We start from the raw sequence: 19,117 nt of genomic DNA, 5'->3' as shown, positions 1-19,117 counted from the left end.
TGGCAGGACAGCCATGTGTGGCATACATGGCTTGAAGCCATTTACCTCCCTGGATGAATGGACCATTTCGGTTGTTTTCAGCCACTGGATATTTCACACCAGTGTGGAACCTCTGTGCAGGTCTGGCTCTCTGTCGAGGTGGATGGGCAGCAGTTACTGTGCCAGGTGACGAGAGGGAGGCTCAGCAGTAGTGCCAGGCTCCTCCCTGCCCAGCTCTCTGTAGGCGGCAGGGCCGAGCCTGCATGCTCTGTCTCGGTCTGTGTGATGGGCCGATGTCTGTCCTGCTTCTCCTGCTGCTCTGACGGCGGCACACGCGGTCCTCATCAGTATTCTCCAGGAGCAGAGGGAGATGAGTGAACACGACAAGGCCCCCGTGCCATGCAGCCGTCAATTCTGGTTTCATGGGAGTTAATTCTGGTTTTCATTGCTGCACGCAGGCCGCGCACCTCTTACAACATCTCCACTCCCTGCCCACTGTTCACTTGTGGCTCCCACATTGTCAGTGGCAACGGGCCTGCGGGGTCACCAGCAACCCGTCCCCTGTGGGAGGCACCGTGATCCTGGCAGTGATCCTTCAGTCCTGTGGCCGAGAGGGTGGTGGACGGCACTGGGCGGGGTGGGACCTGGGCTGCACTGACTCACGAAGCAGGGGATGAAGTGCGCATGTTCAGATGGCCCCATGTATCCTGATAACACAAGTGAGGGGGAGGGCAGACGAGGAGCCCTGCGCAGGAAGCGGGAGCCACCGGCTGCTTCTCCTCACGAAACCCTGCCCTCCACAATGCCCAGAGCGCCTGGTCTGCTTCTGTGGTCCTGCGGATGCAGCCCAGGACCTTGCGGAGCGCGGAGGGCGCTAACCACTGAGCAATCTTCCCCGCAGCTTCTCATTCTAAACCCCACATCTACCTTTCACACCACCGACGATTGCCTGGCCTTCTTTGGATGATTTGAGTTATTTTCTATGGTTTGAACTACTTTCTATTTTTTTTCTACATCTATTTATGGCGTGTGACTTTAATTTTTTTTTTTACCAGTCTTTAATATGTATCTTCCTTTTCTCTCTTCCTGTCTCTGTCTGTCTGTCTGTCTGTCTGTCTGTCTGTCTGTCTGTCTGTCTCTCTCTCTCTCTCTCTCTCTCGGTTGTAGGCCTGGAACCTGGTGCTGTTGTCTCTGAGTCTCTCGGTGCTGCCGGCTAGTGCTCTACCACTTGAGTTACAGCACTACCAATTTTTGAGTGGTTCATTGGAGATGAGAGTCTCCTGGGGACTTTTCTGCCTGGGCCGGGTTCAAACTGTGATCCTCAGATCTCAGCCTTCTGAGTAACTAGGGTTACAGGCGTGAGCCACCGGCACCCAGTCGCTTTGTTTTTCTGAGTTCTCATTTGCCTTTTGTTTCTTGGACGGTTCATTTTTCATTACCAATGCCATCCTACTTCTTGACAACGGACTAGAATTTCTACCAGGACCATCAGCCATCTCTGTGAGGCTCTCTTGGCATGTTCTGACTGGCCGTCCTTAGTGTTCACAGCTGCCATGTTGGGTTGTGATGCTAGTTCTCTTCTTCCCCTCTTCATGGACTTGTTCTTTGTTTTAATGAGACACATTTTCTGTTTCATGGGAGAAGTAATACTTTGAGCTTTTGTTACGACTGAGATGTATTTATTCTGCCTTTAGACTTGACTGAGAATCTGACTAGGAAATGTTCTGTTTTCGGGTGAAGAATTCCCCCTCTTCTCTAGTATCTCCTTCTAGAATGGTAAATATTCAGGTGTTGGCATCCTTTTCTTCAGTTTTCTCTTCTTCCTCCATCATTTTTCTTTGCTTGTGAGAGATAGCCTTAATTCTTCTCACATTTTGTGTTTTATTTTTAGCTCTTTGAGACCTACCCCCAGGCTCTATTTCTGAAAAATGAGAATTCTTTTCCAGGAGCTCCTATAACCTCTCATAAGAATTCTCTCACGAGGATTGTCAGTGGTGTTAAATTCCTGTACAGTCACTGTTAGCTCTGGGTGTACTTTGTCCTCATGAAGAGGGAAGACTCTTTGCCACTTTCCATCTTCCTACGTAGACTCTGGACATCTTAGACACCTCCAACAGAGGAGGAGCAATGGCTGGAGTGGACTTTTCAAATGCACACTTATATTTAAAGTGTATTCTGCTGGCCTTTCTCTGCTGGCTTTTCTCTGCATGACTCTTGATGTGCACCATCCCCCCACCATTGTCCTCCTTGGCTCTCTCCACTCCTTCCTATGGTTCTCCAAGGAATGTGGTAGTCTTTGGTGGGATTGAAGAGCTCTCCCATCTCAACTCCCTCGTGTCTCTCCGGGCGCCGGGCTTCCTGTAGGAGGCATCCTTGAAGGACTTGATGGGAGGTTGCCGTGTGGAGTGACGCATGCCGTGTGGCCAGCGTGCACCTGAGCCTCTGTTTCCAATCTTAGATTCATTGGTAATGTAGATGCTGTTTGATGTCTGTCCTTCTGTTCCAAGTTGTTTCCCAACTTGGGCAAGGAGGGGCATGGTTTTCTGAACCCTTCAGGATCCTGTAGCTGTGGGTGGACAGGGTGGTGCCTGTTGTGAATTTAAAGGGCACCTTTGTGCCTAGAGGAAATTGGGGCTACAAAGGCTTCAGAGAAAGCCAGGAAACGAGGTGTCTGGATTCCTCATTTAGAGTAAGAGCATTCAGCAGCATATTGTTCTAGCAAATGAATGTTTATCATTTTAGATGCTTGAATTTGTAATGAGGCCTGTCATTAATACCTCATAGAAATGCAAATCTGTCATTTCCCAGGAGCTAGAGGAATCCAGTCCTCTCTGGAGACATCATTTTACAGTGCTAGAATTACCAAGTTGAATATGCCAAAGAAAAAGCACTTGGGAAAAGCCCTTAAAAATTCTCCTGTCCGTATTGTTCTCATGGCACATACAGAAGGCTTTATGGTCCTTCCAGTGTTAAGTCTGGATTTCTATGAATAAATCTGCAGCAGTTCCTCAGGAAGGCCCGGCAGACAGCATGAGTAGAGGAGACAGAGCAAAGAGACTAGGACAATTAAGCCAGCTGTGCTTCTTGTGGCAAAGAGCCAGTAAAGAAGGTTGTGCAGGTGCTGGTGTCTCACACCCGTTATCCTAGCTGCTCAGGAAATCTGAGGATCACAGTTAGAAGCCAGCCTGGGTAGGAAAGTCCACGAGGCTCTTTTTTTTTTTTTTTTTTTTTTTTTGCCAGTCCTGGGCTTGAGCTCAGGGCCTGAGCACTGTCCTTGGACTTTCTCAAGGCTAGAGCTCTACCACTTGAGCCTCAGCACCACTTCCGGCTTTTTTCTATGTATGTGGTACCAAGGAATCGAACCCGGGTCTTCAAGCATGCTAGGCAAGCACTTTAACCACTAGGCCAAACTCCTGGCCCATCCACGAGGCTCTTATCTGCAACTAATAACCAGAAAACTGGAAGTGTTGCTATGGCTCAAAGTGGCAGAGCACTAGCCTTGAGTAGAAAGAGCTCAGGGACAGTTCCTAGGCCCTGAGTGAAAGCCCCGTGACCAACAACAAAGCTACAGAAGGCAAGAACTCAGGCTAGATGGACTAGACCTCCCACCTTCAGATGAGAGCTGGGCAGAGGTGTGTGGACACCATGACCCAGCGCCAGGGATGATGTGGTGGTAGTGATAGCTTCCTTCAGCGACCCTGGAAAACACTGCGGAATGTAGGACCCCCAAAATTCCACCTCCACATTGAAAGAGTGTCTTCCCTGCACTCTGTTCTAGCCCAAACTGGTAGACCTCACAGAACAGGACTGGAAATGATGGACTTGAGTCCACGTCACTTACCTACATCCCAGAGAAAAGCTCAAGAATAATTATGGGGGACTGGGAATGTACCTAGTGGTAGAGCACTCACCTAGCATGCGTGAAGCCCTGGGTTCGATTCCTCAGTACAACATACACAGAAAAAAATCCAGGACTGGCGCTGTGGCTCAAGTGGCAGAGTACTAGCCTTGAGCAAAATGTATCCAAGGACAGTGATGAGGCCCTGGGTCTAAGCCCCAGGACTGGCCAAAAAAATAATAATTATGGAGATGAATAATATCCAGGCCACCAAAGTTAAACTCACAATGTCTACAGTCTGGTTAAAAGTTACCAGTTAATCACCGGAGGCTCATTAACTTACTCAGGAGGCAGAGATCTGAGGATCAAAGCCAGCCTGGGCAGGAAAGTCAGTGAGAGAGACTCTTATTTCCAGTTAACCTCAGAAAACTGGAAGTGGTTCAGGTGGTGGAGTGCTAGCCTCAAACAAAATAGCTAAGTAACCACGCCCAGACCTTGAGTTCACATCCCAGCGCTAGCACAACAAAGTACAAATAAAAATTTAAAACTCTTCAACCAGAGTGAAGAGACTACGTGGTGTACATTGGGGATAAAGCTCAGATAGCCAGCAGACTTCTCGTCAGCAGTGCCAGTGAGAGGACAGTGGAGCAATGTCTTCAGAGCACTTTGGGAGAGTTCTGATCTTTAAAATTCTGTACCCCAAAGGTCCCTTTTAAGAATGAAGTCAAAGTATATGTTGTCAGACTTGGGAAGATTTTGTGATGGCAGATTCAAACTGCAAAGAAGAAAAAAAAGTTAAAGAAAGTTCTTCTGGGCAGAAAATTGCTTATCACATGGAAATTCAGAATTGCACAAAGAAAGGAGACCGTTACCTTATTTGTAAAAGTCTCTTAGAGATCTGATGAGCTGTCCACACAGCGGGGTATTACTCATCTCTATAAAAAGACGTAAGTTATGATATATGACAAGTAGAATGAACTAGAAAAGCATTATGTTCAATCAAGGAAACCAGGCCCCAGAGGTCATATTTAGTGAGTCAATCCCAGTGAGTCATTCAGAGTACGCAGAACTGTAGGAACAGAGAGAAGGTCGTTGTTTTCCAGAGGGTGTGGGTGTCTTGGGGAGTGGTGACCATGTTGGCTTTGCAAATCTAAATACTTAAGGTAGCCTGTCAAACAGGTATAATTTGATGTCATGTGGATTTTGCTTCAATACAGTATTCTGAAAAATTGATTGCTCTGTAAAAACAATAATAACTAGTATAAGTTTTACAGTAGATAAGTTTTATATGGAAAAATTAAAGCATATGACAAGAATAACATAAAAAACCAGGAAGGGAGGCATGGCAGTAAGCCAGGTAAAGTGCTGTCATTTCAGTCGTGGAAGCTGCAGCAGGCTTCTGGGGTAAGCTTCTGAAGTGACAGCATAGATTGCAGTTCATCTACCAGCAAAGGAAATGAACCAAAAGTGTAAGAAATACTCAGTCCAGAAGATGAACAGATGTGAACCTGGAAATAAAACAGTCGTGCTGAGTGAAAAGAGTCAGACAACCCCCGGGCCTCCCCTGGTTCTTCCCAGAGAGTGCAGACGTGCCCGTGGTGTGCATGTTAGCCGAGGGATGGATGGACGATGGGCCAGTTACCCAGCTGGCACTAGGAATCTCGTGGGGGTGCAGAGCTGGAGGTCGCTCAGGGATGTGGGTGAGACTTGCTTCTGCTCTCCCTCTGTCCTCCCTTCTCTAGGCCTCAGTGCACCCTGCGTTCTTTCACATGTGCTGTGTGCTCATGAAGTCATTTGGGGGTAAATGAACTGAGATGCAAGTATGATTTCTCTTGGTGAATTGGCAATGAGAAAGTGACCGTGGGGGGAGGTCTTTATTGGGGGGTGTGACTGTGAGATATAGAGCACTCTAGGGGCTCAGATTCTAGGCACCCCTGTAGAGAAGTCATCGGATGGGGCTCTGGTGCCACCTTCCAACAGGGGCATCACCAGTTAATTAGCAGGGCGCCGGGCTGACAGCAGGCTGGCACCAGTACTGGTTTCCATTTATGTTCAGTTACCATGGGAACCTACCAGTGGTCCCCTGGTCTTCCAGATTAGAAAAACGCTGACCTAGCAGTATCCAAGATGCTGCCACGAGGGCAGCCTGTGTGTAAGTGAGGGCTGGAGGGGGTGCCGTGGTGACGTGAGAGCTTAGAGCATGGGGACAAAGGTGCAGAGCTATGGAGACTTCAAGCAGCAACTTAGGAATTAGAGGCCAAAGGAGGCAAGGACGGGAGGACCCACACACTGTGCAAGGCGTGCAGCGGGTGGTAGCAGAGAGTCCCAGTGCGGGTGGCCTGGGGAGGATTTAGGACCCATGAACTTTGATCTCCCAGGAAATGGGGGGGGGTCTGTGTTCTCAGAGAGGAGAGGCGCCATCTTGCGCGTTAGTTCCTTGCACAGTCCCAAGGCCTCTCTGCCTACTGGAGCCACACTGGGTGCTCGGGGTCCTGAGCGGATGTGGCGTGAAAGGCTCTGGCCTCGCTCACTCTTCTGTCCGGTTGGGCCCATCCTCTGCAGGTGCGGGGAGAGCTGTTGCGGGAGCGAGTGCAGCGACTGGAGGCTCAGGAGGCTCGCTTCGCTGAATCTCTAGTTGCTCTACAGTTCCAGAAAGCAGCAAGGGCTACTGAGACCCTGGGGGCCTACACTGCCCTGCTCAGCATCCAGGACTTGCTGCTGGAAGAGCTGAGTGAGTCCGAGACGCTGACCAAGTCAGCCTGCACCCAGATCCTGGAGTCCCACAGCCTGGTGAGTGAGTGTCTGGGGTGGGGGCCGGCACCTGGAGCTGTCCTGACTGGTGCCCTGCAAATGGGGGCCAAGGCAGGGGACTTACAGAGAGCGTGGTGCAGTCTGGCTTGTGGCCTGTGAGAAGGGTTTCCATGTGACTAAGAAGGGCACATCTTCTAGTCGATGCCATAACTTAATTGGCAGTGTCGTCCTTCTTGCTACTACACAAGTCATCAGGGTGCCAGCTGTGGTGGCTCATGCCTGCAGCCCCAGCTACTCAAGCTGAGATCTGAGGACTGAGGATATAAAAGTCCATGAGAGCCGGGCGTGGTGACTCACACTTGTAATCCTAGCTAATCAAGAGGCTAAGATCTGATGGTTCAAAGCCAGCCCAGGTACTAACGTCCTTGAGACTTCTATCTCCAATCACTGGAGACCTGAAAGTGGTGCTATGACTCCAGGGGTAGGGTAGTAAATAGCTTTGAGCTGAAGAGCTCAGGGACAGCACCCAGACCCAGAGTTCAAGCCCCACAATGGACCGAAAAAAAAAAAGTTCATGAGACTCTATCATCTCCACCAAAAGGCTAGAAGTAGAGGTACGGATTAAGTGGTAGAATGCCAGTCTTGAGTAGAAAAAGGGCCAGACTCTGAGTACAGGTGCATGCATATGCACACGTACACACACACACACACACACACACATACACACACACGCGCGCGTTCGTGCGTGCGCACGCACACATACACACACACACACCTTCAGATGATCTTTCCTATCCTAAATGTAATCATACCAGATTATTTCATTTTGCAATTCTAAACATTTCCATTGCTCCTACCTGCTGGATTCTTCCAAGGAGAACAGTCTGTCCATCAGACAGCAGCTATAGTGATGACTGTTTTGAGACTTTTAGGTCCATTAGATGTAGATCTTACAATGCCATGTGTTTGATCTGTTATTACAGCAAGGAGTAGGACTGGGTCCCTGGTGTGAGTGGCCATGGCCCTCATCTAGGAACCGGGCACTGATGACACAGTCTGTAACCATACTCCGTAAGATTATTTGTTAAGTGTGATTAATAACAAGTTGTAACTTTGTGTGGCTTTCCACTTTGTCATACCTCACTAATTACCAAGCACGGCTATAAAATAGGTGTTTCTGTTATACTTAGCTCTCAGAAGGAGAAACTGAGATTTGAACAAGTGACAGGAGACATTTTTGTGAAGATTTTTTTTGACTTTTTTTTTTTTTTTTTGCCAGTCCTGGGCTTGAGCTGAGGGCCTGAGCACTGTCCTTGGACTTTCTCAAGGCTAGAGCTCTACCACTTGAGCCTCAGCACCACTTCCGGCTTTTTTTCTATATATGTGGTATCAAGGAATCGAACCTGGTTCTTCGTGCATGCTAGGCAAGCACTTTAACCACTAGGCCAAACTCCAGGCCCTTTTTTGACAGAAATTAGAAATTAGCCAGGCACCAATGGCTCATGCCTGTAATTCTAGCTACTCAGGAAGCTGAGATCTGAGGACTGCAGTTTGAAGTCAGCCTGGGTAAGAAAGTTTGTGAGAGTTTTATTCCCAGTTAGCTACCCAAAAAAGCTCAAGTGGTGTAAAGCACAAGCACGAAAGCTCAAAATCGTGACGCTTAGTGGCAAATCTTAGTGGCAGACCCTGAGTTTGAGCCACAGGACTGGCGCATGTATGCACACATGCAGGCACACACACACACACACACAAACACACCCCACAAATACACATACACATACCACAAACACAGAAAATGAGGGGATGGTACTTGTTCTTTCTTTAAAAAATGACAATAGACTCTGGAGAATCTGAGACTGTTTTTTGACAAATGTTCTGTAGCCTGCACGGTGACAACTATTTAAAAAGAGTGCCAGGGGCTGTGTCTCAAGTGGTAAAGCACCAGCTTTTGTACAGAAGCTCAGAGGCAGTGCCCAGATCCTTAGTTTAAGCTCTAGGACCTCCACCAAAACAAAACAAAACAAAAAACAATACAAATTTCTAGCACAAAGCCTCTAGGAGTGGACAGATGAACATATGCAAAGCTTTTTCATGTTTTCTGAATCTCAAAGTTCTCCGGGAGGTAAAAACTGTTGCCCTTCAATACATTGAACTTACATTGCAGTGAAGCCCTGAGCCCCTGGCTCTGTCAGGGCAGCAGCTGGGCTCTGGGACCAGAGATGAATGTGCAGACCTGCTTTGCTAGGTAAGGGCGGCTGCCTGCTGGCAGAACCTGCCTGTCTCCAGCCTGCCCCTGCATAGAACAAACCCTTCCTGTGAATTTGAATCTATTGCTTCTGGCACCATCCTGGGAGATCTAGATGGGTTCAGCCATTCAGTGACCAGCTCAGCTAAAGGTGATTAATTTAGCTAAAACAATTCCAAGTTGGTTAACTGTCCTGATCCAAAGCAAAGACAAATCCTCATCAGAAAAAAAAAAAGTATTTTTTGTGGAAAAAAATCAAAATTTTTGCAGATTGAGTTCAGCCAAGAGGTCTCAGTGGAGGATAAAAAAGTTACTGAGCACAGGAGAAACAAAAATAACATTAGGCCTCAGCAGGCCTCCCTATATAAATGACAGCACAGAATGTAAGATAAAGCGTATGAAATGACTGAAGAAGGTAAAGACAGTATGGAGATACCTTGAAGCCTTTAAGACAATAAGGTTGGCGTCACACTCAGAGTCACCTGATGGGCATGTGAGAGGGAAGAAAGCCTCACCCACCCATCATGAAACTCTCCAGCCAATCAGCAATAGGGGAGAATCTCCCCCAAAGCCACAGCATCCCCATACACTTCGGGTGGTCAACATGAAAGTGGACTTCTTTCCAGCTGGGAGACTCTCAGGAGAGATTTACACAAGTGTGAAATGGAATGCTTGGGAAGAAATGACCGTTTTGAATGACTTGGACTCATGGAGACAGGAGCAGGGAGCGCCGTGTGGCACAATGGGCACATTTCAAAAGCGTTAAACCAGGGTGCTGCCGAGGCTCACCAAGCCCACAGCATTTCATCTGCATTTCAGTTGAAATTGCTGAGTACCTGCTTCCCCAGCATGGGCCTGGCGCCGTCTCTCTCTGTGCACAGGTAGCCTGTGGGCTATGGTGTAAGTCCTGTTGGCTTAGCCACAGCTGCTTCATGGCAGCCACCAGTCTTGGCACTGACAGGAGACTCAGCCCTGTCCTCGGGAGCTCGTACTACACCCGAAGGTCCAGGTCTGAGAGGCACGTGACCTTCCCAGGGACGTCTCCTCTCCTGCCTGGTGCCGAGCAAGGCCTGGAAGCTTTGAGAGCCGCCATTAACAGAGGAGGGCCACGTGGCCCAGCCCCATGCCACCTGGTCACATCGTACCACAGAATTGACAGCGTTGACACTGGCATGAGAACGCGTGCCCAGGTCTCCAGGGGATGCAGGGAGCACCACTGCGCGGTTTCTTAGACCAGAGTTTGTCATGGGGCATGCCTGTGGGCCGAGGGAACAGTTGGCAGTGTGAGGCACCATTTCATCACCCAGCTGGGCAGAGCCACGGACGGCCAGCCAGAGCTGGCAGGCCTCCAGGTCTGAACCACGATGAAGGCTAGGTTTTGTTGTGTTTTGGCTTGCTTTCTTTGTGTGTGTGTGTGATCATCCCTGTTTTTGCTCATGGTTGGTACTCTGCCACTTGAGCCACAGCTCTACTTCTGTTTTGGGGGGTTACTTAATTGGAGGTAAGAGATATAGGAGTCTCAGACTTTCCCTGCCTGGGCTGGCTTCAAACTGCGATCCTCAGATCTCAGCTTTCTGAGGAGCTGGAATGACAGGTGCCCAGTGAAGGCAGGCTTGGCCCTTTGATTCAGTGACCTCTGCAGCAGAACTCACCTCCCTTCCCAACCCCACCCGCCTGTGGTGTGTGCAGGAGCTGCAGGAGCTGGAGTGGAAGCTGGAGGAGCAGCTGGCGAGGCAGGAGGAAGCCCAGCAACGGCAGTGGGGGGCTGGTGGCCCCGGACTTCTCAGTGAGCCTGGCGAGGCGGATCCTGACCAGCAGATTGCTGCCGTCCTGCAGCAGGCCCTGAGCCAGGGCCAGAAGCTACTGGAGCGTCACCAGCAGAGGTAGCTGGGGTGGCAGCTGGCCTCTCCAGGTGCCTGCCAGCAGTGCGGGTGCTTGAGCTGCCATCTTTGTAGGAAGTTAGCTGCTTCTTCCTGACAACCTTGTGTACTTTTAACACTTCACTATGACATCAAAGATCGCTACTCAGGAGGCTGAGATCTGAAGATCGTGGTTCAAAGCCAGCCCAGGCAGCATAGTTCATGAGACTTTTACCAACCACCAGAAAGCTAAACTGGAGTTGTGGCTCAAGTGCCAGGCTTGAGCAAAAAAAGTGCAGGGACAGCACTTCAACCCTGAGTTCAAGCCCCAATACCAGCACGTACATTCCCCCCCCCCCACACACACACAGAAGTCCCACACACCTTTCTCCCGTCTCCCCGCCTGCTGGCAGATCAGAAAAACAGATTCACTGTGTAGCATTCCAGATCCTGCTTTTAGAGAACTGTGGGGCAGACACACCCCAGTCTTCCTTCTTTGTTCTTTACATTCCTGCACAATTAACATTACACAATTAGCCCTTTGCCTTTGGTGGCAGGAAGAACGGTGGGGAAAACGTAATTTCTTCCAGCTCCCTGGTTTTCCGCTGTGGATATGATACAGAGGACGTGCAGAGGAACAGCAGGAAATTGTCTACGGCGCACAGTGTGATTCGTGTTTTGAAAGTGCGCACCAATTAATTGGATGAAGCAGACCCAGTTTAATGGGCGTGATTTCTGGCTGATGAGATTACAGGCGATTCTTATCTATTCGATTTTGCTTTTCTGCCTAAGCAACAGCCGCATCTAATTCAGTTCCACTGAAGAGCTGGCAGGATTTGTGTGGTCCCAGGGAAAATACTTAAAGGTGCTAATTTGATTCAGAGGGGAACTTGCGAGTGTATTGTAGTCACTTCTGCTCTGCAGGAAATTGGGTTGGAGTTGTCCCCGCTGAAGCACTAAGGTTATAGAAGAATGTGGGGTGGGGCTGTGATGCTGGCTTTGTTTGGCAAGGGAGGAGTGAAGCCGAACCCCTGTTCCTGGCAGGTGTCAGCCAGGCCTTCCCTGCGGAAAGATGCTCTTGCTGTTGGTCTGGTGCACCACAGAGTACCAGGGTCTGCTGTGGGCAGTGGCTCTGGGTCTGCTTGACATAGGGCACAGGTGGGGTTGAGCCCCACATGTGGTCTTGGTCCTGGCCATGAGGATGTGGGCAAGTGGTCAAGGAGAGGAGAGGCAAGCAGGTGTCTCAGGAAGGCCACCATTTATTTGTGAGTGGGGGGGGGGTGAGACTCCAGGCCATTTACATGATGAGTTGATGTTGGCGTGGGCTTTGTCTTTCCTTTAGGGTGAGAGAGGAGCGGCAGAACAGCGCCATGCTGGAAGACTTGCTAGAGAGCATGGAGAACGACACCTTTGCCACCCTGTGCAGCCAGGTGAGAGGATGCCGGCCCATTCTGCATCTGTGCCCTCCTGCAGGCATTTGGCCTTCCCGGGTCCTGTAGCGAGGGGTGGATTTGTGAGAAACCTATACAGGGGCCCTGCAGACAGTGGCTGCTGTCCGCGGGGAAGATGGCAGCTCAGGTGGCATCTTTGCGGTCCTGTGTCTCTTGGTTCAGCTAATTCCGAGTCAAGGGCATTAAAAAGATGTCTGTGTTGCTGCTGACAGACTGTAGTAGGCCTCAGACAGACGGTGTTGGCGTTGCTGAGTAGGTCAGACTGTTTCCTTGCCATGGTTGCCCTCACCCGAGGTTCCCTGTGGCGTTGGCAGTGTTGTATGTGTACAAGAGGATAAACATGTATGAGCCACATGCAGATTGGTTACTGTTCAACTGCAGAGCAGATGCATCCACCCGACCATCCGAGCACCCTGGAGTCACGCGGGGATGAGTGCCGGAGGGCACTTCCTCAGCTCTATTCCTCGTGGCCACAGAGGAGTCCCCCATCCTCGAGGAGAGAGTGTGACAGCAGCCTGAGCTCATGGCCACGCAGTGTCATCGGTCCTCTTCTTCTAGCCTTGTCGTATAAGATCCCAGGGAAAGTCTGGGGTTGGCCAGGCCTGCCTGCTCTGTGTGTGGGCAGCTGTGGCTGTTCTTGGATCTGTGTGACCCTGGGAGCTCTCTGCACTGTGCCCCCTGCTTTATACAGTTGGAGAGAAATAAGGACGGCGCCAGGGCTTGCCATTCTGTGGAGGGAGGCTGGGGGCCCAGAGCAAGGTTTCTGGAATACAGTCTTTTACTCTAAGAAAACCTTTTTGTTGTGGAGTCATTTGGAATCTGCAGGGAGCTGCAGCGCCAGCAGAGAGAGTTCTGGCGTCCGTCAGTCTGTGTTTTGCACTTCCTCATGGAGGGTCCCTCCCCACATCTGGGAGTGGACAGTTCTCAGTCTCTATGTCCCAGGTGACTCCTGTCACCCCCACCACGATGAAGCAGCAGAAGCCCCCCCGCCCCCTGCCACGCCTGTCCACCAGCTGCACTCCCAGCGGCCCGGGTGTGCAGGGCTCACTGCCTGGGACCCCCGTGGGCTGGCGTGTTCATCCAGTACAGTGAATGACCTTGAGACCTGTCTGCTGCCCCATCTGGTGTAGAGCAGGGCTCTGGGTGTGGTCACAGCACATCCCTTGGTTGAGGGACACTCGGTGCTGCCCTCTGTGGGTCACCTGGCCTCCCGAGGCAGCCAGGAGGAGGACACCACCGAGTATGGTGTGTAGGCAATGTCGTGGCTGCCGGATACTGACCAAAGGTGTCTTTTTGACAGCTCTGGGAATTCAGTGCATGTTTTCCAGGCTGGGCCCATAAAATATTTATCACCCCAGGACATGAAGCGCTAAGAATATAATAAATTAAGACACGACTGTCCATCCAATGTAGAGGCAGCCAGGATGTGAGCTCCCTGTGCCCTCCCGTAGGAGCTGAGACTGGCATCTTACCTCTCCAAGATGAGCATGGTGCCCGGGTCCACGCTGTGCCGGCTCCTCGGCCTGGTGCTGTCGGCGGCCTCCCAGACACAGCTGCTGGGTCTGCTGGACTCAGTTAGTGAGAGACACGAGGACCACACTTCGGAGAATGAGGCGGATCCGGGCAGGAAGAGGTGAGTTCTGTGCACTGTGGAGAAGGAGACTGTGAGAATGAGTGCTGAGTAATACCACGGCCCCTGCACCGCCTCTGCGGGGACCCCAGAAGACCCACAAGAGATCAGGCCCCGAGTCCCAACCCCTGCCAGCCCTCGCTGCTTAAGGGACTCAGGAAGTCAGGACTGAGAGGCCTAATATTTGTCTCTATATTCTGATTTTGGTACCAGTTTATTTTTTCAAGTAAAATCTTCGTTTTCGTAGGATCCTGAATGTGTTCAGCATGCCCGTTCAAGAAAAGGGAAAGAAAATAAAATAAGCATGAAAGGAAGCGTGGCGTGGCTATCCGGGAGAAGGGGCTCTCAGCATTTGATTGCGCTTCTTTCTCTGCGGTGCTTGTCTCTTGGGTTTGGGGGTGCCTTTGTGCATGGTGAGAGTGGGGCGTGTCTGTGCGTGTGCATGGTGTTGTATGTGAGAATGTGTACAGATGTGCATCCATATTGCATCCTGATGACCTGAAAACCACATCAGTAGAAGATTGCATTTATCACACATGCACTGCCTGCCGTGGAACTGGAGTGCCAGCTCCTGGCCCTGTGCCCACAGGGTCAGCTGGGAGCTGTGCCCACCGCGCATGCTGGCATCTCAGAATATCACACCATGTATTGCTGGCCTCGGGAAGGAGCAACATTCGAAACTCAAGGCAGCATTTCTGTTGAATGTCTTCTTTGCACCGTCACACTGTTTGTTAAACATTAGTCAACCCCCAAGTCAGGACCATCTGGGGTGTGAGAGTGTGTGTGTGTGTGTGTGTGTGTGTGTGTGTGTGTGTGAGAGAGAGAGAGAGAGAGAGAGAGAGAGAGAGAGAGAGAGAGAGAGAGAGATGCCTGCAGTGAGAGAACTCTCCATATTCCAGTGCCATTCTCGTCCCATTAGATTGTCTTTCCTGCTGTCCTTATCAGTTTAAGGGTCACACATCTCACTCTCACTGATGCACGCTTGCAGACTGTATATTTTATGTGTGTGCTGACACTCGAGCTTGAACTCTTCCTTAGCTTTCTTACGCAAAGATAGTGCTCTACCACTGCTTCTGGCTTTTTGCAGGATGGTGAGATAAGAGTATCAGATTTGTTTCGAAACATAACCCTCAGATCTTTGCCTCCCAGTGCCTGCTGGCACCCAGCTGTAGATGGTACTTTGGGGGCCGCCTATGCTGCACCCATGGCTGTAGTGTAGTCTGCGTGGCTGCTCTCTGATACTGCAGGTGCAGCTGGGCACATTGTCCTCAGCATGCATCACTACAGGGGTTTTCCTTCGGGGCTGGGGTCTAGGGTAAGTTGGGTCAGGAAAGGTTCATTCTAAGTCAGGCAGGAAGCTTGGTGTGGAGTGAGGAGAGAGTTCGGAGCAGCCAGCAGTGTCATCTGATCACAGAGTCTGTGGGGACCAGACAGGATTATGGAGTATTAGCTACAGAGCCCTCATCCAGAGCTAGGCCCTAGGAGGCTGGAAGGAAGTCTCCTGAAATGGTATGGTTGTGTGGACAGACGTGTAGTTGCTACTTTTCCTGATAAAGGGGCAGTGTTTTCTTATCAATTATGTGATTGTCTTTGCTGAAGCAAAAAGTCAAATAAACACCTAGGACATGTGCAGCGGGGCTGAGATGAGAGGAAGTGGGGGGAGTGAGTCAAAGAACAGGATAGCGCAGAAGTCCATGGGGCTGGAAAAGAAGTCCTGGTGACCTTGAGTGAGTCCCAGTAGTTTGATGGGGGGGGGGGGCGGGTGGCCAGGTAGCTGGGTGTGGTCAGAGGGGTGGGTGTGATCTGAGGACTGGCTGCAGGCATGGTCAGAGGGCGGGGTGTGGGCGGCCTTTCTCCCGAGCCTCTTCTGACGTAGCTTGACGTGTGCTGTAGGTAGAGTCCACTTCCGGTGCTGCCTGGACTTGCCCTTCCCTCACAGATACCAGGGTTTCTTAAAGGCCATGTGTCCCTGAGGACACCCGTTCTTGCCCAGTGGGAAAATCTGTGCAGACTCTTGAGTGACGTGATCACCAGGCAACACGTGTGTGGGTCCCAAGGGCTGTGGCTGCTGTCCTCGGGGGGCCACATGGACGCTGGGACTGAGGGCTTCCAGTCTACCTGGCAGCAGACTAGACTGAGAGGGGGATGAAGCATGGGTCACTCTTGGGGTGATACCAGAGTCCCCTTCCTGCTTCCAGCCCAGCCTGTCCAGGAGTCAGCATGTGACACAGCTGTCCTCTCCCCTCCCCACAGGACACAGACATGACTCTTAGTTCCACACTGGCCTTTGTTGGCTTGAACCCCAGGCCCACAATCCTTTCTCTCCTTCATCTCCCCAGTGCACTCTGGTGTCCTTTTCAGTCTGGCGTCCACACAGCTGCTGGTGGGCCCTGGGCCCCTTGCCAGCCCACCTTCCACACTGCCACTTTGGTTTCGCTATGGTTCTGTTCAGGTGTTCCTAACAGCCCAGGCTCCCAGGACAACCTCTGTGGCCGGGAACAGAGGCAGCAAGAGGCCCTTCACACATTCCTGTTCAGCTTCTGCTGCTGGGATGTCAGAACTTTCCCGCTGCCTTCCTTTGATCATCACAGGTCACTTTCTGTGGTTCCTGAACTGAGAACGAGGACAGAGATGGTGTCTTGAGCAGGGCAGGGAGGTACTCCATGGCTGAGACTGGTGACACCCTCCGGGCTCCTGGTGTCCGCCACCTGTCACCCCGGGGGATGGAGGCCTGTAGGGGTCTTAGGATCCCTGGTGACTGGAAGGTGTGATGCATCGTTGGATCATAAGCCTTTCCTCTTGTTGTCAGGAAGCACCAGGGGTGGTGGCAGGACTTAGAACGCAAGCTGCGCGCAGATCTGGTGAGCAGAGGTCTGGGAAGGATGCTCTGGGCTCGTCAGAGGAAGGAGAGGTATGGAGCTGGGACAGACGCCTACTGCCTGGTGAGGGAGGGGAGGTGGGGCGGGACCGGGACAAGGCATCGAGGGCCCTCCCCTGAAGACCAGAGCTCTTCCTTCTTGGGCTGGCGTTAGAGGTTAAGATACAAGCCTGTAGCTATCAGTGTGTGAATGCTCTTTTAACATATTAGCATTTTAATTACTGTATTTATTTTGGCTAATAGCTGGTTTTAATGGGATATAATTAGAAAAAAAGAATAATTCCCTCTGGCTGTTTGACTTGATAGTTCCAAAGCCCTTTCAGTGGTTGTAGCAGTGAACCTTCCAGAGTGTGGGGACGCAAAACAAAAGTTGGGGGGGTCCACATTCAGAGCGCACAGGTGCTGGTAACGTTGGGGCCTGGGACTAGGGCTGTCCTAGGGTCTCTTAGCTGCCTTGACCTCCTGGGTGGTCTTCCCGCCCATTTCCTCCTGGTGCCTGCCTCCGCAGGCTGGGACCTTTGCACTTCTGGACGTCAGGGGGAAGTGAGGGCCTAGCGTTGACCAAGTGTTGCTGGCAGAGGAGATTTAGGGGGTGAAGAAAGCTACATCAGCCGAGCTGACACGGGCCCCGTGTTTTGGAACCAGTGGTTGCCCAAGGGCCATGTCCGCCCAAGCCCCGCACCTTCTGTCATCCCTTAGCGCCAACACAAGGAACTGAGATTGCTGCATGAATTGGCTGTGATAAAAGCTTGCAGCCACTGACAGCGGTGCGTCTTCCATAGCCAGTTCTGGATGTCAGAACACAGCTCCAAAGAACAGAAGAGCTCAATTCAAATCCAAATAAAGGAACTTGAGCTGGGCAGCTGTCAAGCCCGGAACATTGCTGGGCTGGGCTGGTGGATGCAGCATGAGCGCTGACCACTCTCGAAGGACACCGGGCTCATTGTAGCTGCCTGGAGACCCATGGCTATTAGGTGGGGAGAGGAGGGGAGGGGAGGGGAGTACCACAGAGCTGGGTCATTGTCCAGGCTCATACAAGCTCTGGCTATGGAGCGGTTTCTGCCACATCCTTTCAGCAAGCCCGCCAGCCAGGTCCTCCAGAGGGATGCTGGTACCGAAGCCTTGTCCTGCTCTGCTGGGGCAGAACTCATGGCTCTCCCATGGTGCAGGGCTCTCAGACAACGAGGGCTTCCAGCGCTAGGAAGGTAGGAATCCTGCATCGAGCCAAGGATGCAAGGATGCCAGCTGAGGGACAGGATGCCAGCTGTCTTTTTCCAGTACATTCCCAACACTTGCCGTACTTGTCCATGGCAAGCACATTTCCCTAACTTCTGTTGGGGTGAAACTGCGTAGTATATTTGCAAATGCTTACAGAAGGGCTCTTTCCAATGAGGGGCGGAGGCTTCGCCATCGTGGTGTGTTGTCACTTTGCCAGTCCTCCCACACGGCTGACCTCAAGCTAGCTGCTTGAGGATCACAGGCTGGGGAGAGGCGCAGGCCGGGAAGGGCTTACTGTGAGGACACTAAAGAAGGAGAGAGGACACAGCCATCGTGCGGAACTCTGTCTTCTCTTCTGTCCTCAGCATCCTGAAGAAGACGTGTCTCCCTGTCAGAGAGAGGGCAGTGTTCTCTGGAAAAGGAAGCTGGCCACACCTCCCGCTGGAGCGCACTGGAGAGCCAGCACCCATCCCCGCCACAGAGGCAGACACCATTGACCTATTAAACTCCGGCGAGAAGCTTTTTATCTTCAGAAAGCCCCAGGAAGCGGACATCGCCTTGCACGTTCCCACCAAGAGGAAAAAGAACTTCTTGAACAGCAAAAAGGCCAACAGGACCTTGGATGATCCCGGAGGGGTCTAAAGTGATGGGATATATGCGCTCCCCTGAGCTCCTGTGCGTGTGTGTGTGTGTGTGTGCGTGTGTGTCCACGTGGAATCTATGAATTGCACTTGAGGACACAGGTGCCCACACACTCAGGCTCCCAGGGACTCCATTAACTCCAGCCTCATGAATTCCTGAGGCCGCTCTTCTCTGCATCCCATGAGCATGTACATTAATCCCTCCCCGTCCCACGTCACCGAGGATTTGAGGAGGCCCCAGCCCCCACCACACGGCTGTGTGACGTCAGTGCTGTGTGCTTTTACATCACATGTTTGTATACATTCTGTTTTTACAAAGAAAACTTTAAAAATAAAATGTCTATCATACAGAGCTCTGCATAGTGGAACTCTTCTTTCTCTCAGTAAGAGCCGTTTCTGTTTAATGACTTCTGTGTTTTCTTTCCCCATTGTGATGTCTGAGAGAGAAGTTCTCCTTTGGTCACTCCAGGTGCCAGAAAAACTGCTTTTACTAAGCAAGTCACTTCTTTTTTGGAGACTCATTTTCTCTTGCAGCAAAATGGTAATGAGAATCCTTGGTAAAGATTCAGGGGCCAGAAGTTTGGCCTAGTGGTAGAGTGTTTGCCTAGCATGCACAAATACCCGGGT

The 19,117-nt window shown here is 51.2% G+C and overlaps 1 protein-coding gene across 2 annotated transcripts in view; it reads left to right on the top strand.

Annotated features, from left to right (window-relative positions):
- Evc2 (EvC ciliary complex subunit 2) overlaps positions 1-18,842 on the top strand; it is a 50,345-nt gene extending 31,503 nt beyond the window's left edge. For both annotated transcript variants that reach the window (XM_090343842.1, XM_090343841.1), the window contains exons 16-21: positions 6,380-6,607; positions 10,503-10,696; positions 12,015-12,102; positions 13,575-13,756; positions 16,563-16,664; positions 18,215-18,842. In XM_090343842.1, coding sequence (XP_090199968.1) covers positions 6,380-6,607; positions 10,503-10,696; positions 12,015-12,102; positions 13,575-13,756; positions 16,563-16,664; positions 18,215-18,491 — 1,071 coding nt within the window. In that variant the 3' untranslated portion in view covers positions 18,492-18,842. The remainder of the gene's footprint in view (positions 1-6,379; positions 6,608-10,502; positions 10,697-12,014; positions 12,103-13,574; positions 13,757-16,562; positions 16,665-18,214) is intronic.
- The last annotated feature ends 275 nt before the right edge of the window (positions 18,843-19,117 follow it).

Source organism: Megascapheus bottae, chromosome 13 (assembly GCF_031878675.1).
Source record: "Megascapheus bottae isolate mThoBot1 chromosome 13, mThoBot2.hap1, whole genome shotgun sequence".
Taxonomy (NCBI): Eukaryota; Metazoa; Chordata; class Mammalia; order Rodentia; family Geomyidae; genus Megascapheus; species Megascapheus bottae.
Note: the sequence above shows the minus strand (reverse complement) of the source record. Positions and strands in the feature narration are given on the sequence as shown.